We start from the raw sequence: 11375 nt of genomic DNA on the forward strand, positions 1-11375 counted from the left end.
AGGTCATACAGTTTTTCGTTTTAAAGATGTCTACCTCTACGGTGATACTAGGGTTGCCCTGGTTACGATTACATTCTCCTCAGTTTGATTGGGGGAATGGGCAGTTGACTACTTGGTCGCCTTATTGTACACAACATTGTTTACAGAATGTAGTTTTGTGTTCTACTAAGATTCAAGTGGAAGGAGTACCTCCACAATATCAGGAATATGCTGATGTCTTTTGTCCTAGGGCAGCAGATCAATTACCCCCCCATAGACCTTTTGATTGCCCAATAGATTTGAAACCAGGAACCATGCCACCCAGGGGCCACCTATACAACCTCTCGTCCCCGGAAAAATTGGCCATGGACGAGTACATTCAGGAGAATTTGCAGAAGGGTTTCATCCGCCCTTCAAGATCTCCTGCAGGAGCGGGATTCTTTTTCGTTCAGAAAAAAGATGGTGGTTTGCGCCCCTGTATTGACTACAGGGGTCTAAATAAGATCACGATTAAGAATCGGTATCCACTACCGCTAATCGACGATTTATTTACACAGGTTCCCGGGGCTTCTGTTTTCACTAAGTTGGATCTAAGGGGGGCCTACAATTTGATCCGTATCAGGGAGGAAGATGAATGGAAAACGGCATTCAACACTCCCAAGGGGCATTACGAATACTTGGTGATGCCCTTTGGGTTGTGTAACGCTCCTGCAGTTTTTCAGGAGTTCGTCAACGAGATTTTTAGGGAGGTACTGGGTCGCTTTGTAATCGTCTACTTAGATGATATCTTAATATTTTCTAAAAATATCACGGAACACCGCCAACATGTGAAGTATGTGTTACAAAGACTCAGGGAGAATCAATTGTTTGCGAAATTAGAGAAATGTGTTTTTGAGGTAAAGGAGATTGCCTTTCTTGGTTACATTATCTCTACATCAGGGTTGTCCATGGATCCCAAAAAGGTCTCTGCTGTAAGGGATTGGCCACAACCATCTGGGCTTAAAGCACTACAGAGATTCTTGGGATTCGCAAATTATTATAGAAAATTTATCAAGGGGTTCTCTTCGGTGGTGTCTCCGCTTACTAATTTGACAAAAAAAGGGGCTGATGCCACTCATTGGTCAGAAGAAGCAGTTGTGGCATTTTCCTCTCTGAAAGAGGCATTCTGTTCTGCTCCCATATTACGTCATGTAGATGTTGCTTACCCATTTATAGTGGAGGTGGATGCCTCGGAGGTTGGAGTAGGAGCAGTATTGTCTCAACGTTCAGGACTTCAGGGCAAGCTTCATCCCTGTGCTTTTTTTTCCAGAAAATTCTCTCCTGCCCAGAGAAATTATGATGTTGGAAACAGGGAATTATTAGCCATCAAGCTTGCTTTTGAGGAGTGGCGCCACTGGTTAGAGGGGGCGGAGCATGTAATTACTGTGTACACGGATCATAAAAATTTACAGTACATTGAAAAAGCTAAAAGACTCACCCCCAGACAGGCTAGATGGGCTCTCTTTTTCTGCCGTTTTAATTTTATAATTACATTCACACCAGGGAGTAAGAACGTTAAAGCGGACGCCCTTTCTCGTTGTTTTGAACCTGAAACTGCTCCATCTCCTTCCTCAGAAAGTATTCTGTCGAAAGAGATCATCCTGGCAGCCACTGAGATAGTTGAAGACCTTCCTAGCCTCTTAAGTCCTTTTCAATTAGAAGTGCCAGAAGGGAAACCAAGAGGGGTTCTTTATGTCCCTTGTACTTTACGTCCCAAAGTGCTGCAGTTGTTTCATGGACACAAGAATGCTGGACACCCTGGCATTACCCGAACCCAAGAATTGTTGTGTAGATCTGTCTGGTGGCCATCTCTACAACAAGATTGCAAGGAATTTGTTAAGACCTGTACCGTCTGTGCCAGGAGCAAACCCTCCCGACTGGCTCCAGTTGGAACTTTGCAGTCTCTGCCCTCCCCTCAGGAGCCATGGACACATATTTCCATGGACTTCGTGGGAGAACTTCCAGATTCCAATGGAAAGACTGTCATATGGGTGGTCACAGACAGATTCAGTAAGATGGCCCACTTTGTGCCTTTGAGTGGTTTCCCTACTGCTCAAAAATTAGCAGATCTTTTTATTCAAAATATCTTTAAATTACACGGCATTCCAGAGAATGTTGTCTCAGACAGAGGGGTCCAGTTTGTCTCTAGGTTCTGGCGGGCCTTCTGTAAGGGGATGGGTATGTCGTTGTCCTTTTCATCAGGTTACCATCCACAGACCAACGGCCAGACAGAGAGGACCAATCAATCTTTGGAACAGTTCCTGAGATGTTATGTGGCGGACGCCCAACACCAGTGGGCGGAGTTTCTACCATTTGCTGAGTTCGCACATAACAATCTCAGGAATGAGTCCTCTGGTTATGCGCCTTTTCAAATTGTCAATGGGAAATCTCCCAAATTTTCTCCTTTGCCAGTGTCGACCTCTCCATTCCCTGTCCTGGAGGAGTGGCAGGAATCTTTCAAGAGGATTTGGGCTAATGTCGGAGAAAATTTAAAAAAGGCTTTCATCATACAGAAGAGGCAGGCAGATAAGAGACGGTCTGCGGAGTGGGAGTTTAAACCAGGAGACAGAGTTTGGATATCAACTCGTCATATAGCTCTGAGGCAGCCATCCGCGAAACTGGGGCCCAGGTATATTGGACCATATCCAATTTCCGAAAGGGTTAATCGTGTTACTTACAGAGTCAGGTTACCGCAGTCTCTAAAGGTGGGGAAAGCCTTTCATGTGTCACTCCTGAAACCAGCTGTTCAGGTGGATTCCCCCCCTCCTCACCCTGTCATGGTTGATGGTGAGCCTGAATGGGAGGTTGAGGAGATCTTGGACTCCAGACGAGTTCAGGGTTCAGTGCAGTATTTGGTGCATTGGAGAGGGTACGGTCTAGAGGAAAGATCCTGGGTCAAAGCAGGTGATTTACATGCTGATAAACTTAGGAGACGGTTCCATGAGCTCCATCCTGACAGGCCAGGTGGGACGTGTCCGGAGTCCACGCCTAGAGGGAGGGGTACTGTAACGAAAAATCTGCAACGCCGGATGGATTGCGGAAATATGGTCGCATCCAGTCCGGCAAGCGGACCTTCCAACGCGGGATGCGGAAATTCGTCCGCATCCGCTGCGCACACCCGTCCGAGCACTCTGCTCCAAACTCACCAACATGCTGTTCACCAGGGTTCTGCCATCTTGCCTCTAGGGGGTGCGGCCGCACACCAGACACGCCTTTATACTCTTAGAAAGCGTGTCAGCTGACCTGGAGGTCAGCTGACATTTTAGCCTGCTCTGATTGGTTGCTGCCTGGGGTGGAGACTTCTCTCCCAGGCAGTATATAAGGAAGTGCTTTTCAGTCACACTTTGTCTGTGTTTGCGATACCCTGTGTCAGCACTCAGACCTTAGACTAGATCCCAGGTGTTGAAACCAAGGACTTCACACCTAGACTAGGAGATTATTATTATTGTTATTGATTCTCTGTGTATGATTCTGTGCCTGTCTTGACTTCTCTTCTGCTTCCTGATTCTGTACTCTGCCAGCCCGTACCGTTAACGACTATTGGCTTGGTTCCTGACTATTCTCTCGTCTCACGTCTCTGTACTGTTGCCGCCTGTACTGTTGCCGAACCTCTTTCTGTCTGACCTTGCTCCCTTCAGTGGAACATCTCCTACTGTTGGGTTATTATCTGAGGCTTGCCTCCCTGAGACGCCGGCCCTAGCAGACCGTTACTGCCAGAGGCCGAGATTCCTCCACTGCCACTTTGGGGGATCTCACACACGGGGTTCCCATTCAGAGGTAACCACACCTCTGAGGAATTGCCGTGTGGTGGATATTTCCACAACTTTGTGAATATTTACTGCTTTGTATATTTTCATGTTGTTCGTGTGTCCACTGCTTTACATCTACCCGCATTATTAGCAATTCCGCAGATTGCTATATAATCGGGTCTATCCTTGTATTATTGGCGATACTGCGGATCCCCAATAATCAAGGTTCGGGGTGTGACACTGGTCTGAGTAGATCATTTCAGGCACTTACCGTGTTAGTGAGCCTTCCGCTGATTTACCATCAGGAAGATACTTACTATTTCACTCTAACATATCTGCATTAGTGGTGATTCTGTGTATCACCACTTAATCAGATATTTGTGCCTCTTGCTGACACCAATCGTTACAGAATCCTTATCAGTGGCTGAGCAGAACAGTTAGAATCATTAGAACAATTGTGCAGAGAGCAGAAAGCTTTTTTTCTCCTTGCCCGTAGTTGTCATTCTCTCAGGACTGCGCCCCCTGTGGCTTCTGGGCCCCCCTGCAGCTACTATTGTTACGCCCCTAGCTTGCGCTAGTTTGAAAGAGAAGGGAGTTGCCCTTTGGAACGTCACTGTTATGACAGGCCCTGTTACTTTTATGGTGTAACCTGCTATTTTGATGGAATAATCCAAGTTGTGACGCATTTTGAAGACTGTGCTGGGTCCATCTCTTCTCCATTTTTGCAGTGCTGTGTGAAGGGACAAGGACCAGAGCATGTCAACTCTCGTGTTGGGTGCTGCCTATTTCTCTGCACACTACATGAGATAGTGAGTGCTATCCATATTTAGGGCCCCTCGGAAGGGGGGGAGGGGGGTCTGTTTTTAACAATTAATGTTATCTGGTATTATGCAAGAACTCGTCAAGGCATTCATGCGCGGACGGACCAGAATCCCAGTGACGTACTTCCTGCCTATAGGATGTCCGTACTTAGCTGGGGCGTGTCTATGCATACGATCCAATTGGCGCACTCTGCCACAGAGTCATATGGTTGATGTGCCTTGAGGTGCGGTGGGGCAGGATCATCGCACCGCAATGCAAAAAAACAAATATAAAACCGACCTGAATGTTATTTCATATTGGAATATTAGAAAAAAAAAAAAAAAAAAACCTGGCTTAGCCTCGATGCTTTCACAAACACTTCAGAACTTTACTTTGAGTCTTCAGACAGCGGCTGTATCAATGCCTTTATACGGATATCAAGCGCAATGTCTATAATCGTCTGACGAGTGTCAAGTTTAATGGAATCACAATGTCAAAGTCGTCCCTTCCCCATCCCCGCGAGGATTACACGGACCTCCGAGAGAAAAAAACGCAGAGCGCCAAGCCATCAAGACCACATTAAAAGTAAAAGACTTAAATTGGGTTTCGGTGTTTAATCAAATCAAAAATGAAACGCGAGATTGCCAAAGTTGCCAGCCAGCCTTAGCTGAGCCGGGGAAGTCATTGGAAGTTAAATGTTATGCTATGAATTTTAATGATATTTATCTAGCACAAGCAATCAGAGGGGAAATACACCTAGAACTTAAAAGAAAATTATAATCTTGTGAAAACTCATTTTAATTAAACCGAACAGCTCTATGAGATTGTGGGTGAAGGAAACCCTTCATTTTCCAGCTTATGTCTTTGTCAAATAAGAAAGCCTATTTGTGTTGCGCAGCTTCCAAACGCTTTACAAACACGCAATCATTTTAAACCCAATCCCAAATATTAATTTAGGTTTGGATAGCGTGAAATAGAGATTAGAAACATTTCTTTATGTTTTTAATTGTTGACTTTTACTCACATTGGAGAGAAATTCCATCACTTAAAGGGGCACTATGGCGAAACATTCTCAGCAAGACTTTTATTCTTAATAAAGATATTCCCTAAAAAGGATTTAGAAAGGATTTAAACAATGATGCTGGCCAGCTTTCCCTGCTTAGTACACAGTTTTTTGGCAGTTGGACAGAGCAACTGCCATTCACTAAGTGCTTTTGAAAATAAATAAATCCCGGAACCTCCATGAAGAGATGGACTGGTCCAAAACCGTTGTTCTGTCAGATTTCTACTACCTACTGTAAGTGACAGCAACATAGGAGAAAAGTAATTTATGGCTTATTTTACTCTGGAAAAAACCTACTTCTTATTTGTATGTGTTTGCACATATTTTAAATTTTACAATTTTTCGCCCTAGTGCCCCTTTAAATAATACCAGAGCCCAAACACAGATGAGAAACAGGCAGTCCTGATGCTCACCGATGATGATGATGATGATGATAATGATGATGATGATGATGATGAGATGCCCTGATTCTCACTGCTCCCCCCGTTCTCATTTCTGCCTGCTCGTTTAGCTGCAATTGCCCCATGGCCAGGGCTGGATTTACTTTAAGGCACTGTAGGCACGTGTTTACAAGCATCTGATGATGGAAAGGTGGCTCACTTCCCTCCCAGAGCGTCTCCCTCCTTCCCTATGCAGAGAGAGGTAACTCACCCTACTATCAGCATTCTACTAATGAGGTCTCTCTTCAGTCAGGGCACCTCTAGCTACTTAACACTGAGGTTCTTCTAGCTACCTAATACCTGGGGGCACTACTAGCAACTTAATATTGAGGATACTTCTGGCAACCTAATACTGAGGGCCTTCTGCAGCTACCTATGAAGGGTAAGGGAGAAGTGACAGCTGGGACAGCCAGCACATTTGCCAGGACAACTGTGCCTAGAGGCTCTTGTGAGGTAAACCTGGGCCTGCCCGTGGCTCTGTCTTCTGGTCGGCTGGGTTGGGAGCTTTACAGCTTTCTGGCCAGGCACGCAACCTCTGCCAGCATGCATACATCAGTACAGGAACCCCCGGCCGGGAGCACTCTGCGCGTGCGTGTGACGTCACATGCAAGCGCATAGAGCTTGGGTTAAGATTATTATTATTACAAGCAGCGACATCTTTACTTATGTTCGGTGATTTCTGCGGAATGTTAGTTTAGGCTGGGTTCACATATAAAGGCTTTCTTCCCTTTTTTTCTGAGACCATTTGTATCCATTCTTCGCTCATTGCTAAAATGACGGTGAACAGCTCCTGTTTTATAAATAGGAGCCATTCGAACTTGTCACTCTGCAATGGATCCATGGGCGGAGTCCATTGCAGTAAGCGGATTGCATTTCTGTGCAGTCCGCGATAATCCCGGGTGGGCGGATGAATTCCCTCATATAGCCTATGGGAGTAATGCATCTGCCCTGTGGGAGGGGTTTCATCACAATATCAGCCATACAGACCCCCTGATGATCTATTTGAGAAAAGGTGAAGACTTCTCATGAGAAAGGGGTATTAGCTAGTGATTGGGATGAAGGTCAATCCTGGGTTAAAGTTCCTCTTTAAATCTGTCCAATTTTTTTCAGTTGCAAAGGAAGACTTGAAACCCCTCAGGAAGTCTCTCATTCCCCATTCCTAGGACCACTGCGGAGGTCCCAGGAACAAGAGGTGAGGGAAAAATACAGAAGTAGGAGGGGGGTGGTTAGGGTGAGGCATCAGGTAGGGTGTTTTGTGGAGGGAGGGTAGTGAAGGTTAGGCATCAGGGGGAGGGTTATGTGTGAAAGTAGGGTAAGGTTTATGCATAACAAAATTTCAGTATTTAATACCAATATTTTACAATTCTTCTTTACACTTTAATAGTAGATTATCGGTAAATTGAACTCCCAAATTTCCAGGCGCCCTTTTATTACGTGTCCACGTAGCTTAACACCCGAACCACATACAAGTGGCTGTCTTCTGCATGATGCAAGAGAACCTGTGCGTTACACCCCGGGAATAGGAGTATATCAGAAAATGAGCTTCCAATGCTCTTGCTGTAATTCACATTAATATGCTATAAATAAATCCATTAGCTCCTATGATTATGTCACTGCTGATTTACCTTGTATGTGTTCTTTCCCGCTGACACAGAAATAGTAGGCCTCTGCTTTACCGCTAACTTTCCTTTTATTTACTAGACCCTCCTGCCTGATATACGACTAATGCACACAGCAGATACACTCGGCAGTATCAGACGTCATAATTCTGGGGAAACACATACTGATTTCTCCAACATAAATCTGCTTTTATTTTACCCGCCAGGATCTACTAAGTTTATAAGTGAGGGAAGGTTCATAAATTGCACATATGGCTTTTTCTGTGTACAGCGAGAACTGGCATTGCACTGAGCATACACAAGCCTGTGATTGCAATGATTGAGGCGCACTATGTTACGTACAGGAGATGGAAGATTAAAATGTTATATTGCTTTTCAGAATTAAAGGGAGACTTATGTTTTGCTAAGAAAAGTAAAAATAGAAAAACAGCAATCCTGTAGAGATCAACTTTGTACATTGTGAAAACTTCAACAAACTTTATATGTTTTCCCCATCTTCTGTACTGTAGCGGTACTACCGTTTGTTTTACACGTTTATGGAGCTGACTTTTTGTAGAAACACTTAAGAGATAATTGCGGTACAATTGATTTAGTGCTTAAAGTGGATCCGAGATGAACTTTTACACATTGCATAATTGTGTTCCTTTCCTATAGTTTATAGGGAATTCCTCAAGCCAAATACTTTTTTGTTTTTGTTTTAATACTCTAATTCCCTATAAACTAAACAAGCCACACCCACAGGTTTTCAGAGAGCCAAGGCAACTTTCAGACAGTAGCAAGGGCTCATGGGAGCTCAGTCTGGGCAGGAGGAGGGGGAGGTATTACTAGCCAGAGATTTCAGAGGCAGAGGGGAGGGGGGAGGAGGAGAGGGGATTAGGCTGATGGCTCAAGATACAGATAAGCCTGCCTCTGTGTAATGTTTACAAACAACGTGGCTGCTATCATTGTATCACAGGAAAAAATAATCATAATCTATTAAAGCTGTTTGCAGCTAGATTTGCTGTGTAAACTATCTAAACTTTAGATAAGATATATAGACAAGTTACTTGTTATAGTTAGTTTTTCATCTCAGATCTGCTTTAAAGAGTAACTTTAGCAAAACGGGGGAAAGAAGAAATTACTACACTGCAAAGTGAGAAGTAAAAAATAGAAGAGTGATCAAGAAATGGGTAGTATTTGCCATGTACGTTTTTCTTATTGTTTGATCCACAATCAGCCTGCACGTCATCATCTTTACTACTGGCAGACATGAAAAAAACAGACAGCCCAACTGCTATTATCTATAACCACACCCTCTAACATTGTGAAAGGCTAAAAGGTTGTTTTTTTTATAGATATTCGTATGTACAGAACAAGATAATTCTTGCTTAGCAGTAGGAAACTGCGGTTATTTCCCACAATGCAACAAGGTTCACAGACAGGAAACTGCCAGGACCGTGGTCCTCACAACACACTGTGGGAGGGGTTTCACCACAATATCAGCCATACAGACCCCCCTGATTATCTATTCTAGAAAAGGTAGAGATTTCTCATGGGAAAGGAGGTAATCAGCTACTGATTGGGATGAAGTTCAATTCTTGGTTACAGTTCCTCTTTAACCTCTTGAGCCCCAGAGGTTTATACCCCCCTAGTGACCAGGCCATTTTTTACAATTCAATACTTTACAACTTTAACGGTTCATTGCTCGGTCAACACAAGCACCCAAATGACGTCTACTTCCTTTTCTTCTCACAAATCTCTATTTGTGGTATTTGATCTATTTTGGTAGTATTTGATTGCTGCTGCTGCTGCTGCTGCTATTTTTACTTTTTATTATTTTAATCAAAAAAAAAGGGACATTTCGTAAAAAACAAACAAACACACACAGATACGTTAATTGGCTTCCCCTTTAATTGGCCCTAGACTACGATACACACACTACACCATACATACATAGACACAGGCCTATGGTAGGGATTAGATTGTGAGCCCCTCCGAAGGAAGTTATGTGACAATACAATATACTCTCTACAGCGCTGCTGTCATCTGGCGTTGAGAAGGATTTTTTTCCCTTTTAGAGCTAATTGGTCCAAGGCCTGGGCCTGTGTAGCCTTTTATTATAATTCAGTATTTATATAGTGCCAACATCTTCTGCAGTGCTGTACAGAGTATATTGTCTTGTCACTAGTCTTGTCACAAGTGGCCATACACTTTTAGATTTGCAGCAGATTCGACCATCAGAAAGATTTCTGTCTGTCGAATCTGACAGGAATCTATCTGATGTGTGCCACACACTAGGAACAGATTTCCAATAGATTTCAGAATGAAATCTATAGGAAATCGATCTAAATGCATTACTGGACCATTATGCTGGGATTACAAGGGGCGATTCTGGCACTTGATTCTGCGCCCGATCGTTTTGCCCGCTCGGTTCTCTTATCTTCCGCTCGTTTTTCTTATCTTTTTTCAATTCACTTCAATGACAAATCGAGCGGCAAAACGATTGAACGGTGATCAGACATGTCGGAAATGATCTATTGAGCCATCTTATCAGCTCAGAATTGAGCCGTGTATTCCCAGCATTAGATCCAATGCAACTCTATAGGCCATCGAGATCGACCTAGATTTTCCATCCTGTCAGATGGATCAAATCAATCAAAATCGATCGAAATTGGCCACAAATCAATCAATATATTTGATAAAATCGATTTCCAATTGATTGATCAATTCCATAGAATTGATGGGCCCCTTAACTGTCCCTCAGTGGGGCTCACAATCTAATCCCTACCATAGTCATATGTCTGTGTATGTATGGTGTAGTGTATGTATCGTAGTCTAGAGCCAATTTAGGGGAAGCCAATTAACTTTTCTGTATGTTTTTGGAATGTGGAAGGAAACTGAAGTGCCCAGAAAAAACCCACACAGACACGGGGAGGACATACAAACTCTGCAAATAGTGCTCTGGCTGGTATTTAAACTGGGGAGCCAGCGCTACAAGGCGATAGTGCTAACCGCTACGCCACAATGCGCCCTTCTTGTTTGTGTCTCATTGACCAATCTCCATTCATCAGCTGCCATTTGTGCCAAGCATATATGACGTAGTCCTCTAAGTGAAACAATAGAGTAACCCATCTGTTTTCCTTCTGCAGATTCAGCCGTATCCCACCAAAGAGATGCTGCAGCAGAAGATATGTGACCACATGAGGTGGCAAGCTTATAAGTCCCAGCTTGTCATAAAGCAATTCTGACTCCAGCAGAAGATGATGCCTATGTATGTGATGGATGGCTAGGAAAATAAGTGGACTGAATCATGCTTCATACTTTAACCACTTCACCACTGAGGGGTTTTACCCCCTGAGCACCAGAGCAATTTTCACCTTTCAGCGCTCCTTCCATTCATTCGTCTATAACTTTATCATTACTTATCGCAATGAAATGAACTATATCTTGTTTTTTCCGCCACCAATTAGGCTTTCTTTAGGTGGGACATTATGCCAAGAATTATTTTTTTCTAAATGTGTTTTAATGGGAAAATAGGAAAAATGTGGGGAAAAAAAATAATTATTTTTCAGGTTTCGGCCATTATAGTTTTTAAATAATGCATGCAACTGTAATTAAAACCCATGAAATGTATTTGCCCTTTTGTCCCGGTTATAAAACCATTTAAATTATGTCCCTATCACAATGTTTGACGCCAATATTTTAT

General features: G+C 43.5%; 1 protein-coding gene across 2 annotated transcripts in view; it reads left to right on the forward strand.

Moving 5' to 3' along the window:
- The window catches only part of LOC137543748 (cyclic nucleotide-binding domain-containing protein 2-like), a 326577-nt gene extending 315522 nt beyond the window's left edge, over nt 1-11055 (forward strand). For both annotated transcript variants that reach the window (XM_068264880.1, XM_068264881.1), the window contains one exon: nt 10819-11055. In XM_068264880.1, the coding sequence (XP_068120981.1) occupies nt 10819-10917 (99 nt within the window). In that variant the 3' untranslated portion in view covers nt 10918-11055. The remainder of the gene's footprint in view (nt 1-10818) is intronic.
- Nucleotides 11056-11375: the final 320 nt, after the last annotated feature.

This window comes from Hyperolius riggenbachi, chromosome 2 (genome assembly GCF_040937935.1).
Source record: "Hyperolius riggenbachi isolate aHypRig1 chromosome 2, aHypRig1.pri, whole genome shotgun sequence".
Lineage (NCBI taxonomy): Eukaryota > Metazoa > Chordata > Amphibia > Anura > Hyperoliidae > Hyperolius > Hyperolius riggenbachi.